At 44.4% G+C, this 17875-nt stretch overlaps 1 protein-coding gene across 1 annotated transcript in view; it reads left to right on the top strand.

The window, feature by feature from the left end:
• The window catches only part of map7b (microtubule-associated protein 7b), a 50476-nt gene that overhangs the window by 15793 nt on the left and 16808 nt on the right, over nucleotides 1-17875 (top strand). The window contains exons 2-11 of the mRNA XM_056294174.1: nucleotides 4460-4621; nucleotides 4866-4943; nucleotides 5521-5684; nucleotides 7097-7214; nucleotides 7932-8033; nucleotides 8494-8604; nucleotides 9324-9419; nucleotides 11482-11601; nucleotides 13359-13498; nucleotides 17340-17479. Of these exons, the coding sequence (XP_056150149.1) occupies nucleotides 4460-4621; nucleotides 4866-4943; nucleotides 5521-5684; nucleotides 7097-7214; nucleotides 7932-8033; nucleotides 8494-8604; nucleotides 9324-9419; nucleotides 11482-11601; nucleotides 13359-13498; nucleotides 17340-17479 (1231 nt within the window). The remainder of the gene's footprint in view (nucleotides 1-4459; nucleotides 4622-4865; nucleotides 4944-5520; nucleotides 5685-7096; nucleotides 7215-7931; nucleotides 8034-8493; nucleotides 8605-9323; nucleotides 9420-11481; nucleotides 11602-13358; nucleotides 13499-17339; nucleotides 17480-17875) is intronic.

Genomic DNA, 17875 nt, shown 5'->3' with positions numbered 1-17875 from the left:
AAGATTTGCTTATTACTTAATATTCTAATCTCTATTACTACTCCTACTTTTGGCTGCTCCCATTAGGGATCGCCACAGTGACCCCTACACATACACACAATGTAACACCAAATTGTTGTTAAATAATAATGATAATAATAATAAGTAATAATGATAATAAAATAATAAAAATAATAATAAGTAATAATGATAATACATTTTTCAATCTGGGTTGGGGTTGAATTGTTGCCGCAAGTGAAGGAGTTCAAGTATTGCAGGGTCTTGTTCACGAGTGAGGGTAGGATGGAACGGGAGGTTGACAGGCAGATTGGTGCAGCATCAGCAGTAATGCAGACGTTGTACCAGACCATTGTGGTAAAGAGGGAGCTTCGCCTTCCAGCTCAGCTCTCAATTTACCAGTCAATCTTCGTTCCAACCCTCATCTATGGTCATGAGCTTTGGGTAGTGACCGAAAGGGTGAGATAGCGGATACAAGCGGCTGAAATTAGTTTCCTCCATAGGGTGTCTGGGCTCAGCCTTAGAGATAGGCCGAGGAGCTCGGACATCCGGAGGGAGCTCGGAGTAGAGCTGCTGCTCTTTCATGTCAAAAGGAGCCAGTTGAGGTGGTTCAGGCATCTGATTAAGATGCCTCCTGGGCACCTTCCTTTGGAGTTTTTCGGGGCACATCCAACTGGGGGGAGACCCCGGGGTTGACCCAGAACTTGCTGGAGGGATTACATGTCCAATCTGGCCTGGGAACACCTTGGGATCCCCCAGGAGGAGCTGGAGGGCATTGTTGGGGAGAGGGATGTCTGGAGTGCCCTTTGTAGCTTGTTGCCACCGTGACCCGACCCCAGAGAAGCGGCTGATGATGAGATGAGATAATACATTATATTTGTATGGCATCTTTTAGAATGCTTCATAGAAATCGGATTAAAAACAACAAGTTTTTTCTGAAAACCGATAGTGTCTCTTGATCATGGACCAATCCAGAGATGACTGGATTGGTTATCTTGTTCATTTTCATCCCAGGTAGGGACGGATGTTCTCTAAGATAGCGGTTTTTAATTAAGCTGAATGGGTAGGACCCATAGAGTACAAACACACCGCAATATGCCAATATCCGCAATAAAAGTAGAAACGGACTTTGACCGTTGACACTCGTGCCATTCCAACACTGTGACATCAGTGTGGTGACAATAGAGATAACACAGTATTGTCTATGATCTTTGCTCCATTAGCCTTGGCTTGTGCATGGCTTTAAAAAATGTCACCAACACCCACAGCCTGCATGTGAAATGTTACATGATAGTAAAGCTAGCCAAAAGAGAAAAAGAACGTATTCAGACTAGGATCTTGTAGTATTCTTCAGGGCCTGCTTTCCCAGAAAAAGAACCTCGGGGAAATTCAAAGTGAAATAGCAACTACAGCGTCCACAGATTTTTATCCATTCCATCCATTATCTGAACCGCTTATCCTGCTCTCAGGGTTGCGGGAATGCTGGAGCCTATCCCAGCAGTCATTGGGCGGCAGGTGGGGAGACACCCTGGACAGGCCGCCAAGCCATCATGGAAATTTCTAGACTGATTCAAGTGAACTGATGAACAACCCGGGCTTACGACATGGCACAGTGCCCGCCGAGGCTAACTTGGATTGGGGCCGCATTGAACAGAAGCATAAATGAAGAGGAATTCAAGAGTGGTTTGCTGTCACCACGGATGGGTCAGGTCAAAGCAGTAGGATGCAACACAGTGTAATCAGAGATTGAGAACTTGTGAATTTATTGAAAGCACAAGTGATGCTAATGTATGATATCGACAAGGCAAGGGTTTTATGGCACAGTACAATGGTCGGTCCTCTGTCTGGCTTTTTTCTTCTTTTTTTTGAATTTTCCCCCCTATTTCACCCGGCCAATTACCCCACTCCTCCGAGCCGTCCCGGTCGCTGCTCCGCCCCCTGTGCTTGTCCGAGGAGGACTTCAGACTACCACATGCCTCCTCCAATACATGTGGAGTTGCCAGCCACTTCTTTTCATCTGACAGTGAGGCGTTTTGCCAGGGGGATGTAGCATGTGGGAGGATCACGCTATTACCCCCAGTTCCCCCTCGCCCCCTGAACAGGCGCCCCGACCGACTTACCAGAGGAGGCACTAGTGCAGCGACCAGGACACATACCCACATCCTGCTTCCCACCCACAGACACGACCAATTGTGTTTGTAGGGACACTCACCCAAGCCAGAGGTAACACAGGGATTCGAACTGGCGATCCCCGTGTTGGTAGGCAACAGAATAGACCGCTACGCTACCCAGACGCCCTGTCTATCTGGCTTTTGTCTGCAGTGCAAAATGTTAAATTTGCTATAAAACTATTGACTGATTGTGATTATCACTCCAAGGCTAGTGTAGTGATACAGGAAAAGATGGCAAACAGTCATTGGCAAGATCACAAATGACATTAAGTTTTAGAAAATAAATGTGACTCTAGGATGATGTAGGGTGAACTTTGGACTTTGACATGCACGTTTAATATTTTCTATACCTTTTGAGCACAATCTTTCTGCTTGTGACACCAAGAATGTAAGAACAGCTAGACAAATGGAGTGAGAAAGCTGTTTAAAGGGATAAGTACCTCATGCTATTTCAACTGGAGTCCTGTCATCCCCGTTGAAGTGTGTAGGACTAATCTGGGTCAGGGTTTTTTATTTTGGTCTGGCACTATCTAGGACAGTCTGGTCCCTGTGGAGACCTGTCTCGTTCTTGCTCTCACTCACACTCGGACGCGCAGCAGCAGCAGGTGGATTATGTTCTGTTTATTTTGCACACCAACCTGCGCAGCCACCATGTGGTATATGGCAAGGCGTGATGGGGACACATCTCTGTGGAACATCCATTGTCCTGTGATAACTTTGATCACTTTTTTTTTTCACTCACCCGTTTCCGCAGGGAATTCGGGAGCGCTGTTCTCACGGCTGCCAACATGTGGACTCGGCGCCTGGGTCTTCGTGTCAATGGAAGATGCCCAAAATATATATGCATTTTATACTGATTTTTATTTTTACATATTTAGGGCAAGCTTTTGTGCGTTATAATATTGGGCACTGTTAGAGATTGCAATACTCCATGATCGTATCTGTTGAGGAGACTGACCCTAGCATAGAGTCACCGTGGCCAGGCCTTAGTGTTGGTATTAAGTGGTGTAACTTTTGACATGGTTGCAAATGCTGCATTGAACTGGAAGGGCATGACTCTTATCAGTATATGGCGAAACGAAAATATAACTTTTTCTTTTATTCTATTTAGTCTGCTCTCCACCTTATTGTTCAAAAACACTACTATTGTGTGTGTGGGTGTGTGTGAGATCTGGGAAAGATCCGCTGACTGATGTAGAGATAAAATGTGTGTTATAGTTCATCCTTTACAAGAAGCAGAATTGCAGGTGTAGCTGGCAGTTAAAGGTACATTCCTTAACTGAAATGTAAACAATAGCGTAGGCCTGTTAAGAAAAATACAAAACAAAGGATTGAAACCTGCTGCCACTCCAAAAATTTATTGTGAGGTAATAATACAGGGACTATTGCTAAACTACAACTACACAAATGTGAGTTTTCAATAGTATTTTTACGTTTTACAAGGTTTTTTTTTTTTTTTTACATCAGCGATGTTTGAAAAAAGTGGCGTCGGGCCTGTAAAAGTGGATTTATGGGGGCATCCAGGTGGCGTGGTGGTCTATTCTGTTGCTTACCAACACAGGGATCGCCGTTTTGAATCCCCGTGTTACCTCCGGCTTGGTTGGGCGTCCCTACAGACACAATTGGCCGTGTCTGCAGGTGGGAAGCCGGATGTGGGTATGTGTCCTGGTCGCTGCAGTAGCGCCTCCTCTGTCGGTCGAGGCGCCTGTTCGGGGGGGGGGGGGACTGCGGGGAATAGCGTGATCTTCCCATGTGCTACGTCCCCCTGGCGAAGCACCTCACTGTCAGGTGAAAAGAAGCGGCTGGCGACTCCATGTATCGGAGGGGGTATGTGGTAGTCTGCAGCCCTCCCCGGATTGGCAGAGGGGGTGGAGCAGTGACCAGGGTAGCTCGGAAGAGTGGGGTAATTGACCAAGTACAATTGGGGAGAAAAAGGGGGGTAAAAAAAAGTGTATTTATGAAGCAATTATGACGAGAGGGGGGAGAGAGTGCAAGTTTGTGTGGTGAATTTTATCTGTGTGTAAATGCGATTGGCTTGGCGAGGCGCTTCCGTTTCTTTACAAGTAGACAGTCTGTCTTCCTTGGAGCATTATTACCTGGTTATTAGTAGTTGTCTTGAGTTTTTGTTTCCCAAACAATTATCCCATTTTTTCAAGGGGAATGTTCCATTCACGTTCCTCGGTGACGGATCAGAGACACACACACACACACACACTTGCTCTCTCTCACCATCTTGTGCTCTTTTCTCTCAATGTTTGGCTGCTCACACTTTACTTTTTCTCTCCCCCCAGCATCTTACTCCCAGTGTAGATCGGAGGAGGGTGGAGTGTCCTCAGCCACCCGTCCTGACTCCTCAGGCTCTGGACAGACTTTCAGTCCCACCTTGACCTCCACCCCTATCCCCACAACCAGCTGCAACAGCCCAAACAACAACAATGCTGCCACCAAAACGGGTACAGTAAAGCATGCTAGGAGGCGATGATACACTGGTATTGTATTTTATCATGCGTTTTCACTGCCAGCCACTTCTGCAAATGAAATTTCACGCCATGGAAGAATTGAGCCTGAATTCAGTTGAATCGTGCTGAAGTAATCGGTGAAAATTTATACAGGATAGGTTGAAAGAAATGATTCATTCGGGAAAGTATTTTGAAGAGCTTTTATCACCCGTCTGATTTGTTTTGTGTTGTGCTGCAGACTCGTTGCTCTACAACAAGATTGATGAGAGGCAGAGGTTGGCCCGTGAACGCCGTGAGGAACGCGAGAAACAAAATGGTGTGTATCCTGCATCTTGCATGTATGTTTTTAGAGAACGTGTGTGTTTTTAAAAGACTTGATGTATCTCTTTCCCTGTCTCTCCCCTACTGTATTGTGACTGTATTTGGACCATAGTGGTGCTGAAGCCCCTAGGGGTTATGTAAAGTCCAGACCTGAGCCAGGCACCCCTGCTGCCATGGCACCCAAGTTACATAATGAGCCAGGACATGGGACAGGATTTAGGGAGGCTACTGTGTTGGGTCTTTGTGTGTGTGTGTGTGTGTTTTGATGGTATTGCGCTGTGGACATAGCCCTGGTCAAGGGATTTGCATTGTGCTGAGAGCCAAAGCCTGGTCACATGACCTACAGCTGTCCCATCAAACTGACTGTCAGCCTGTGTGTATGCATGTGCTTATTTGTGGCTATGTATTCTTGAAAGACTTTTTTGAGTGTGTATCTGTGTACATACACATGTATTTCCCAGAGCATATTTTGTGTGTGACAATTCTATTGTTGCTCATCCTCTATGGTACCTGCAGTTATTAAATTTTAACTAAACCCCCGTCCTTTGCGTGCATGTGCATGCATGCCACAGCTGCCAGGGAGGCCCAGTGGCAAGAACGTGAGGAGCGAGCCAGGCAGCACTATGAGAAGCACCTGGAGGAGAGGAAGAGGAGGCTGGAGGAGCAGAGGATAAAGGAGGACAAGAGAAGAGTTGCCGTGGAGGAGAAACGGCGGCAGAAAATAGAGGAGGATAAGGTGTGTGTCTGTGCTTGCATGCCTATGAAAGTTTGGGGGACGATACTTGTTGAATGTAGATGTTAACACACACACTCGTGTTTTTATTTGTGTTCACACTTTTTTTGAAGGTAGGTTTTTTTTCTTCCTTGCACACCTACCTACACACATAGAGATGAATAGTGTTCCCCCACCCAGTCTTAAGAGTACCCCGTGTCCTACAGTTTTTTTTCAGTGTAGCTCTAGATGGGTGGAGTTAGTTACTTAACCATCATTATTAGCACTTAATTATGTTAGGTGTGAGACTCGGGTGGCGCAGTGGTTAGCGCAGTCGCCTCACAGCAAGAAGGTCCTGGGTTCGAGCCCCGAGGTAGTCCAACATTGGGGATCATCACGGGTCGTCCTCTGTGTGGAGTTTAAATGTTCTCCCCGTATCTGTGTGGGTTCTCCTCTGGGTGCTCCGGTTTCCTCCCACGGTCCAAAGACATGTAGGTCAGGTGAATCGGCCATACTAAATTGTCCCTAGGTGTGTGTGTGTGTGTGTGTGTGTGTGTGTGCGCGTGTGTGTGCGTGCGCGTGCGTGCGTGCGGGCCCTGTGATGGTCTGGCAGCCTGTCCAGGGTGTCTCCCCACCTGTTGCCCAATGACTGCTGGGATAGGTGCCAGCATCCCCGTGACCCTGAGTAAGGATAAGTGGTTTGGATAATGAATGATTGAATAAATATGTTAGGTGTGCCAAATCAGACATAATTAAGTGCTGTAATATAATTGGTTAAGTATGAGCAGGCCTACCTGACGATTGAGTTGGGAAACATTGCACTATGCATACACCCCCCTTGCAACATAGTTTTATGGACAGCATTGACAGCACTCATTAAAGTATTTCCTAGATTTCAGAGTCTTCATGGTATCCTTATAAATGTAGATATGGTTTTTTGTGAACCAGTCACATGCTCCAGAGTGTCTTCCTAGTCTGGTCAGATGGAGTTTGAACTCTGGTCTGCCAGGCCCAATCTATTATTATTATTGCTATTATTATTACTATTATTATTGTTATTATTATTATTGTTATTGTTATTATGGCCCAGTAGTCGACACGCAGGCTGACATTAAACATTAACTTTATAATTTATCAATACTTTTTTTTCAGTAGGTAAAATCACACGTCAATGTCTAACAGATTTCTGCCTCAGCTGCCTTCACTACTAGTACTGTTTTCAATTTAACAAAATGGTACTAAAGGGCAGGCAAAATAGTCATTCCAAAATACCAGCTGAAAGCAAAGGATATCCCAGTGCTCTTTGGGTTTATGAGTTTGACAACACAATTTTGAATTCACTTTGCCCTTGTTTTTTTTTTTGTTTATTTTGTTCTTAAATAAAATGCTCTATGGTGTTGATTTAGGTGTTAGGTGATGTTGTTGTTATTGTGTAGGTTCGTCATGAGGCTGTGATGCGTCGAACTCTGGAGAGGAGCCAGAGAGCGCGACAGAAAACCAACCGCTGGTCCTGGGGAGGGGCACTGCATACAAACACACCCAGCACACCAGCCGGTATTTATATACATGACGCACACAAAACACACACACACACACACACACACACACACACACACACACACACACACACACACACACACACACACACACATTCACTCAAGCACGAATAATAGGCACATGTGCATAGCTGGTGCATGCATGCATGCATGCATGGACATACAGTGCATGCATGTATGACTAATGCATACTTCACTGTCTTTCATTATGCTAACTCACAGTCTTCCCCTCCCATCTTTCATTTATGCTGATTGATGAGTTGGCTTGTTACAGGTTTTCAGTGCTGTTGTTGTACTCCAATACCTCTGCTGTTGCTGTTGTTGGCGAGGTGTCATGTATCATTTACTGTATGATTTCACACTTTATCTCTGTTGGCCACAAACATGTCTTTGTTTGGTGAAATATGTGTTCTGCGTCTATCTGTATGTTTGCTATCCTGCCATTTTGGTTGAACATTTATTAGGCTGCCCTCTGTTGCTAATGCTTCCTCATGTCCTACTCTTCCTCTCTTCTCTCCCTTCTCTCTTACTGTTTCTCTCTATCGCTCTCCCTCCCCCATTCATTTTCCTTCATTTTCATTCTGTTGTGCTCCTCATGAAACCGAGTCCCATTTCTCTCGCTCACTTTCTCTCTTGTTTTTTCCCATCATTTTCCATCTCTCCCCATCCCTCTCTCACTCCCTCTCTGGTTGCCACCATCACCTCCCTGGTCCAGGTTTTGTTGAGTCGGCTTTCCTCTATCCACTTGACCTTGCAGGGCTGGAGCATATGCAGGGTGCTTTCAGTCTCTACCGCAGATATGGAATGACCTCCCAATGTGAATATATATATATATATATAAATATATTAGACCTGTGAGCCAGCTAGCTTTAGAACGCTGGTAATTAGCAATTTAACTATAGTTGCACACTAGAGATGGTGCGAATGTAGGCCACTGCATGGCACAATTAGAGATTGTTTTAACAGTATGTAGCAATGCAGCATGTTTGATAAATATACTTGTAGATGTGAAAACATTAGCAGACACCACTTCAACCTTTTAGCTCCCTCGATAGATGACGTTGGACTCATCTAGTATTAATTAGTGTTGCTTCTTCACATTAGCAACACTGCAACTAGTTTTTCCATAACTAACCTGACTTTAGTGTAGCTCTTAGACCACAATAACCCTTCAAAGAGAGAACTGTCTCCAGCTCTCTCTCCTCCATTCTGTCTTTAACTCCCTTCATCTTATATGTCACTACTCATTTTTTTTTATCATTGTCACTTGTTTGTAGATGCCGACAGGCGGTCAGTGTCCACGATGAATCTCTCCAAGCACACGGACCCAGTCATAACCAAACGCCTCTCCTCCTCTTCAGCCACACTCCTACACTCACCAGATAGAGGTAACAAAAATCCTCACATGCAAACACCATTGTCCTCCTTGATAAAAACCGCTGACATTGGAGGCATACGGGTAGCATGGCGGTCTATTCCGTTGCCTACCAACACAGAGATGGCCGGATTTGAATCCCTGTGTTTGGTCGGGCATCCCTACAGACACAATTGGCTATGTCTGCAGATGGGAAGCTGGATGTGGGTGTGTGTCCTAGTCGCTGCACTAGCTCCTCCTCTGGTTGGCAGGGGCACCTGTTCAGAGAGGTGGGGGGTCTGGGGAATAGCGTGATCCACCCATGCGCTATGAAAAGGTGAAAAGAAGCGGCTGGCGACTCCACATGTATAGTAGGAGGCATGTGGTAGTCTGCAGCCCTCCCCGGATTGGCAGAGGGAGTGGAGCAGCGACCGGGACAGCTCAGAAGAGTGGGGAAATTGGCCAGATACAATTGGGGAGAGAAAGGGGGGGGGGGAACGTTGGCGTTGGTCTGCCTTTGGTTGGACATTTTGTCAGTCGTGTTCGTTTTATGCTGTAGTTTGACAGTGTCTCGAGGGTCTCATTATCTTTTCTGTTATTAAAAAAAGTGCAAACAGATTAGAGAGCAATAACCTTGAGGGGCAATTGATTGTGAAATTGACTGAACTGACATCTTTTATAATCCTGTTAAGCAAACAAATGATTTAGTTTTCTAAGTTCTGTGTTTTGTTGATGTTCATATGTTGCTGACAGCCTTACAGATGAGAACAGCCTCCTCTCCCGCCATTAGCAAAGCTCAGTCCAAACTTCGCCTACACCAGGGAAAGAGCGGCCAACACAAAACCACAGGTGTCTCTGGGAAATTGTTGACAATTTGGTCCATCACGTTACAAATAACTTGTCATGCTGCAAGCTGTGCTGATCATGGGCTGGAAACTTTTGAGCAATGTAAAAAACAAAAAAAAAGAAATTACAAGGAAGTGACTGGGGATGATGCATTATGCTCACAGAAGATGTAATGGTTATGAACTGTAACTCTTCCCTGCATGTGACTGGGAAGAGTCTTTGAAAAGGCCTCATTCTAGGCGTCTGGGTGGCATAGCGGTCTATTCCATTGCCTACTAACATTGGGATCGGTGGTTTAAATCCTCGTGTTACCTCCGGCTTGGTTGGGCGTCCCTACAGACACAATTGGCCGTGTCTGCAGGTGGGAAGCCGGATGTGGGTATGTGTCCTAATCGCTGCACTAGCACCTCATCTGGTTGGTCGGGGTGCCTGTTTGGGGGGGAGGGGGAACTGGGGGGAATAGCGTGATCCTCCGATGCGCTACGTCCCCCTGGCGAAACACCTCACTGTCAGGTGAAAATAAACAGCTGGCGACTCCACATATATCAGTGGAGGCATGTGGTAGTCTGCAGCCCTCCCCAGATCGGTAGAGGGGGTGGAGCAGTGACTGGGATGGCTCGGAGAGTGGGGTAATTGGCCGGATACAATTAGGCAGAAAAAGGGGAGGGGGGGAATCCAAAAAGAAAATGCTTCATTCCTCTCTAAGAAAAACAATCGCATCAGTTGACCATGATGTCTGATCAGCTGCATGGTGCTGCTTTAATCCAATACTTGATATCCTAGAAAAACTCATTGTATCATTTGCGTCAAAAGGATTCACTGAGCGTGACAGTTTGATTTATTAATCCTGTTACTCTGAATGCATGATGACACTTGAGATATTAATTTCAGTGTTCCAGTATGCCAGTTAGTCCCCCAGTGTCTGTGGGGAGGTGAATGTGTATGTGTGCGTTTTGCATGTGCAGCTAGCTGCGTGTGTTTCATCAGAAGATCAGTGTTTGTTTTTTTTTCTTATTCTAGCATGACCCCTGTCTGTAATCCTCTGTAGGATAATCTTTTTGTTTTTGTGGGAACTCTGTAGGCTGTTTTTTTTTTTAAATCCAGGCAGAGAGATGGGCACCCACATTTAACAAACATTCTGACATACACATTGTTATTGAGGTGTGAAACAGGCAAACGAGTATTCACAGTAATGGCCAGGGGATATACGTATTTGTAATATCTCTTGAATATACGGCATTAAAGACGAGAGATATTTTTCCTCCCATCAAACAGTTTCCAGCCCAATTGTGTATTTTTATTTCTTAATCTCCTTCACCTTAAAAATTATAACCCTGCTATCTGCTCCTTTACCAGAGCAAGCGAATGCTGCATGTGTTATGCCTGACTGACAAATTATCCTTCTTCCAGATCAAGTGGCAAAACATTTCATGTGCTGTGTTAAAATCAATAGATTGATGCTACGTCCCCGCCCTGCTCAATGAGCCAAATTGATATGGACAATATGTGATCACGCTTAACCAGGAACAAAGCACTCTGCATGTTTACATGTGAGGGATTTAACTTAATGGCACACAAACTCTCAGCCCTTCCTTGATAAGATGGCCAATTAATTCATATTTTATATCATTCAGCTGATTGAAGGGGTTAGAAACGTCTGCTTGAAGATGAGCATATGGGATGTTAGCAATTTGTGTCACTGTCCTTGGTTCATGCGGCGTATGTTTGGATGGGCTCCTTGACACTATGTTCCTGGTTCACACATGGCTCCTGGCTGTGGGCTTCTCCTCATGTAGAGCAAAATGCATGCAGGTGCAGGTGTTAACACAGCAAAGTGCATGTTTACAGCATAAGTAAGGTTAGCTGTCACTTACACTGCTATCATGTGCTATGTCAATGGCAAACAATGGGTAGCGAATATTGTCCTCATGAATTATTTCACTTTCTGCTCTGCCTGTTTGTTTTGATTTAGCAGCAGCAGGTGAATATTTTTGCCTGATATCAAATCACAAATTTAATCCTCGCTTAACTTTGAGGGGTTGTGCACATACGTGTTTGTGTTCAGGTATGCGCCGTCTGCCATTGACACCTTGGGAGAACACAATGGTGAACCGCCTGCAGCAGCCCACACACTCCTACCTGGCCCGCAGCCGCAGTGCCATGAGTCTCTCTGGAGAGCAAACGGGTAACACACACACACTCTCTCTCTCTCTCTCTCTCTCTCTCTCTCTCTCTCTCTCTCTCTCTCTCTCTCTCTCTCTCTCTCTCTCTCTCTCTCTCTCTCTCTCTCTCTCTCTCTCTCTTACGTCACTGTACAGGAAAGATGTTTTACCCCCAGATCTCAGTCCTTACATAAACATTCTTGCAGGGGTGTGTACAAACATACACACGTTGTATTAGAAATACAAAAAATATATAAATATTTGTTTCATTTTATTTGTCAAACTCTTGAGACCAGCACAGTTTTTGGTTTTAATCAGATTTGGCCAGACTTAAAGTATTACACTGTCTGAAACTCCTCTCACCAGCCTCTATCTGGCACCAAACACATAACACTCAAACACCACCACACACACGCACGCACGCATGCACGCACGCACGAACACACACACACACGCACACACACACACACACAGAAGCCTAAACAAGTGAGCTGTTCAGGAAGGTTTCCCCTTTTGGCACCCTGCCTTGTCGCCCCCTGTTGTTACCATGGCAATAGTGTGAGTTGCCACATTGCAGCCATCACATTTTTTTATGGTGTGTGTGTGTGTGTGCGTGCGTGTGTGTTTATAAATGTGATTTTTAGATAAATGTATCCATGATAATGATCTCTGTTAATGATGCATTCTTCAAACTGTCTGCTGAAACTATCTTGCCTGTCGTGCTGGGTGCCAGACCTTTTACTTCATCCCACCGCACCTCTTCATTGATAAGCAGCTCTGGCAACCCTTTCCACTTATCACTGATCTCGAGATTTTCCTTTTCTTCTGTCTCTTAATTTTGGCACATATGCACACATACTCAACCACAAATCAAGACAATAATGTGCTCACACACACACACACACACACACACACACGCACGCACGCACGCACGCACGCACGCACGCACGCACGCACACACACACACACACACATACACGTACACGCACAACTGCATCTTCAAACATTCAGACACACTTCACTGTGATTTACTGACTTATTTCCAATCTACATCTGGTGCAGTGTGTTCCGATGCATTTCCGTGTGTGTGACTGTGTGTTCTTCTGCATGGCTAATCTCTATTTGTTAATTGCTTATTGGGTCTAATATTGCAGTTAATTGCCTTCAACCTTCTGGGATGTCTGTAAAGTTTAAGTCTGACAGCCTAGGACATTTTTCCAACACTTGGAATTATTTTTTATTTAGCAGGGGGCAATTTTATTTGACCTATCAGTCTCTCCCTTTATGTATATCTTAGTGATGGTAATGCCACTCAAGAAGGGAAACGGACTCATTTAGTTTAACAAAAATGAACTTGTCCTTCTAAATGAAATGGAGAGTAACAATTTAGGTTATTCATGAGGATTATTTTTCTATCTAAGAGCATACCCCCATAAGTTGCCACTAAATAATATGTATTAAAATGTATGGTACGCCAGTGTTGATTAAAGTGTCCTGCAATAGTTGTGCTTCCAATCAGTAGACCTAACACACTCTGTTTCTCTTGCTCCACCAAACCCTCCCTCCTCCTCCAACCCAACCCATGGCTCTTTCCATCCATTCTCTTTCATCTTGCATCTTCTGCCTTCCATCACCTCTTTGCCGATCCATTACCATCTGTACTCCTAACCTCCTAACCCCTGCCGCTGCCTCTAAATCTTGAAACTACCCTGCATCGCCGAAACCCTCCAAACGGCCCCCTTATACATCATCGTAGCCATGCCTGTGTGTCCTCGCTCAGTGTCCTGCCACCCCATGGGCTCCATGTCCTTCAAGACCCTGCAGGCTCAGCCACTGCCGCACTCCCGCAGCCACGATAGGAGCCTCAGCAGGGAGACATCCTCCTCTGCTGCCCGCAGGAGGACCACCGGAATAGTACAGGTAGGTGATGTCATCACCCTGGGCTGTTGTTCGATGAACCATTTGCAGGTGTCGATGGATACTGAGACAACTGAAAATTTGCCAGAGCCACAAGCTGTGGCACCATCAACTTTGGTTTATGTTGTCAATACACATGCTAGTAATCCAAGAGCCTGTGCTTTAAGTTTAAGTGTGTAAGAGAAAGACGGACAGTCAGTCTACATCTGTGTGGGAGAGGCCCACCCATTTTGCAGGCTATTTTAAGTAATTTAATTATGAAGTCAAATATCCTCACCGAGCATATTTTGAAGTTGGCTGTGTGTGTCTGCAGGCACATCAGTGCCCCACCACTGTTTGCTATTGGGTTGCTATTGGGTCTGCGGTTCTGTTTCCTTCAGTCTGATGAGCCAAGTCCCAGATCAGTCAGACACAATATATCACTGGCTGTCTTGCTCAGCTCTCGAAAGACACTGTACCCACTGCCCACCTCTGTATTCCTGTGTCACAGCTTATGCCACAGGTTCCCAACCTTGGGGTCGTGACCCCAATTGGGGTCACGTGAAATTGAAATGGGGTCGCCTGAAATTTCTAGTTATTCATCAATACAAATACTAATAATTATTATAATAATAAAAACACCACACACGATTTAAAACAACTCACTTCCCCTCATAAAAATTGAGTTCTCGGCATATCTTGATTCCCACGCTCAAACAAATAGCGAGTGAAGTTTGCAAGCAAATCAGGGCGACAGAAAATGGAAAGGTTTCTTCACCCACCTGTGACCTCCACATCTTCGAGTGAAACGGATAAACTGACATAGAAAATAAAGAGAAAATACGAGGGAAGCTTCCTTCAGTTTGGATTTACTAGCATAACTGAACACAACGAGGAAAGGCCGCAATATCTGCTGTGTGGTAACGTCCTGTCTACGGGGAGCACGAAACCCGACAAGCTAAAGAGACATTTTGAGGCAACTCATAAAGAATATGTAGGCAAACCAAAATCTTACTTTGAAAAAAAATATGACGAGCTGAATAAGCAGCGAGTATACTTCAGAAAGGCAATAACTGTCAGTGAGCAAGCCTCGAAAGCATCTTTTGAGATGAGCTATCTTGTTGCAAAGGCTATGAAGCCACATAACATTGCTGAGACTTTGATATTGCCAGCTGCCATTGAAATGGTAAAAACGATGTGTGGGGAGGGAGAAGCGGAAAAACTGAAGACAATACCATTGTCTGATAACACAGTAAAAAGAAGGATAGATGCAATCGCTAATGACCAAGAGAGCATGCTAACAGAATAACTACGAAATTCCCCAGCCTATGCTCTACAAATGGATGTCAGCACAGAAGAAAAAAATGCCCACGCTTTGACATTTGTTCGTTATATGCAGGAGAATGCTATGCATGAGGATATTTTGTACTGTCTCCCTCTTCCTGAACCAGAGACTGCCAAGGCAATATATGATGCCCTCCACAACTATATGGAGACATTCCATGGGAGCGTATGGTAGGATTTTGTACAGACGGGGCTCCGTCTATGGTGGGGTGGTGAGCAGGCCTACGTATGTTAATCGTGGAACTGGCCCCCTCTGTAGTATGAAATCACTGCATGATTCATCATGAGCAACTGGCATCTAAGGAACTGAGTGTGCCCATCGCGGGCATATTGCAGCAGGTTGTAGCCATGGTAAACTACATCAAACCACATCCACTACGTGCATGTGTATTTGCAAAACTATGCAGTGATATGGACTCTGAACACGACAATTTGCTTTTTCACACAGAGGCATGATGGTTGTCAAGAGGTAGGGTGCTGGAGCGATTTTTCAAGTTGAGAAATGAACTGTTGGTGTTGTTCATGGATGTGAACAAAACAGATTTTGTCAACTTTCTGTGACCAGCAAAAAATGTGCCTCCCTGCATATGTAACTAACATCTTTGGAAAACTTAATGAACTGAACATAAGCATGCAGGAGAAAAAAACAAGAATATCATGCAGATGAGTGACTGTATTGATGAATTCAGCGGGAAACACACAATCTGGAGAGAAAGGCTTTCAAAAGCAAACTTCACTCCTTTCCTCCAGCTTAGCAAGTTTCTAACAGACAACAGCATCGATGACCAGTGCTCCACAAAGGTGATGTGCAAGCACCTGAAACACCTAGAACAGCACTTTCCAGACTTGGAGATGTAAAGTTTGGCATGGAGAGGGACCCATTCCACTGTGATGCAGGCTCAGTGGACCTACCTGCCACCGCTGTTGAACAGCTGAGTGAGCTGACATGTGATAGAACACAACAGGGACTGCATGTGCGAGTGGTGATGGAGCAATTCTGGTTTGGAGCAAGAGAAGAGTACCCAGAGATCTCACAGTGTGCTTTAAAACTGTTGGTTCCTTTTGGAAGCACATATTTGTGTGAAGCCGGATTTAGTGCTCTTGTGTGCATGAAGTCAAAGTACTGTTTGCGACTGGATGTAACTGCAGAGAAGAGATGTGCTCTGTCTGCTACACCACCAAACTTTGAAAGGCTGCAGCGAGATGTGCAAGCTCAACTGTCCCATTAAATAGATGAGAGACACCAGTCATGGGTCCTGTGGGGAGGGGGGCTCTGCGCAGTTTTATGTATGTATGTATGTATGTATGTATGTATGTATGTATGTATGTATGTATGTATGTATGTATGTATGTATGTATGTATGTATATGTAATTTTCATATGTTTTTTCCATTGTTTTTATATTATGTTTTTATTTTCTTGTGTTGGGGGAATAAGTAGATGACTAATAAAATAAATGATCACAAAAAAGAGACACCAGTCATAATACATAAAATACATAATACATATACAGAATTGTCATGGGTAGAGCCTAAATGTGGTCTAAAATGAAAATTTTCTTGCAACAAATTAATTCTAGTGTAATTTTATAATGTCTGGGGTCACTAGAGTTTTGTGACTCCAAATTGGGGTCACGGGCCAAAGAAGGTTAAGAACCTCTGGCTTATGCTATTAAGGTCTTAGAAACGGAGCACCTTATGAACTATATGCATACAAACATGTAAATACATACACACACTCACACAGCAGACACATTAACCCCTTCATTTACACCTCTTAAGGCAACCACTGTTGTGTGAGCAGTGTATAGGTTTTTATTTATTTATTTTTTTAAGTTGTAGGGTTATTCTATAAGCCTTCTAGCCTTCTGTGAGTGTTTGCTTGGTGTCGTTTCCATCCAAGCACCAGGTTTGTAATCTTACCTGCTTTAAAAACAAGAGCTAGATTTCTGCCTTGCACACAGAAATGTTGTGAGCTAAGAGAGTTTAGGTGCGAAGGTCGATTTATGGCTTATGACCAAACTGAAAAGTCTCCTGATGTTGACACAATAGTGGGGAGCCATGGCACCATGGGGACCAGGGGTCACACAGTACATTGGGCCACCGGAATCTAAACCTGTTACTGATCATCTCCTCCTACTGTGAACGGAGAGCCAGGATCTTGATATCTGGGTGCAAATTATACCTGCTGTCAGTTGCTGAGGACATGAAATGTAAAAATATTTTACTAATATTTTGTATCTGTTGTCAGAAAACCATTGTTTATATAGTTCATGAAAAGCATTCATGTCTCTTTTGAATTGCTTATCTGTGTGTGTGTGTGTGTGTGTGTGTGTGTGTGTGTGTGTGTGTGTGTGTGTGTGTGGTAACAACAACACACATGTCATGCTGTTATTCCATTACTATGGCTTCATCTTTCTCTGTCTCTCTGCTGCTTTTTCTAAATCTGCCTGCACTTTCTTCCTTCACCACGCTCTCATTACTGCTCTCCCCTGTCTTCGCTTCCTCTCTTTGACCGACAGCATAAGGACCGGGACTGTGTCAGAAAGTCATGGAGCAATCTCACACTCCCTCTGGCTCCCACCTTTACCTTGCCACCTAGCAAACGTTCCCAATCACCAGGCAAGAAGAAGAGCAAAGTAACGGCACCCTCTCCTGGCAGGTAGGGGAAATATATTCCTTTGTAGCTGAAAGAGTGAAAAGAATAGCCAAATAACTCACTGTGGATTTAAAGGATGAGACCAGTTTTTTGTTAAAAAAATAGTTCTTATTTTTATAATTTTCCCATTGTGCTTTTCAGATATGATAACATTTTACTTACTGGCTTCATTTTTGAGAGTTTGGAAATTCCTTAGATATGACTTCTCAATTATGCTGACCATGAGTTAGTCCAGGGGTCAGGAACCTTTTTGACTGGGAGAGCCATAAAAGCCAAATATTTCTAAATATATTTCATTGAGAGCCATATAGTATTTTTAACGTATAATAAATTAAATATGTCTTACTTTTAATGCGACTTCTGGTGCTGCATGGTTTTGCTGATGGCCTTGTAGTCTGG

Source organism: Lampris incognitus, chromosome 15 (assembly GCF_029633865.1).
Source record: "Lampris incognitus isolate fLamInc1 chromosome 15, fLamInc1.hap2, whole genome shotgun sequence".
In the NCBI taxonomy this organism is placed as follows: domain Eukaryota; kingdom Metazoa; phylum Chordata; class Actinopteri; order Lampriformes; family Lampridae; genus Lampris; species Lampris incognitus.
Note: the sequence above shows the minus strand (reverse complement) of the source record. Positions and strands in the feature narration are given on the sequence as shown.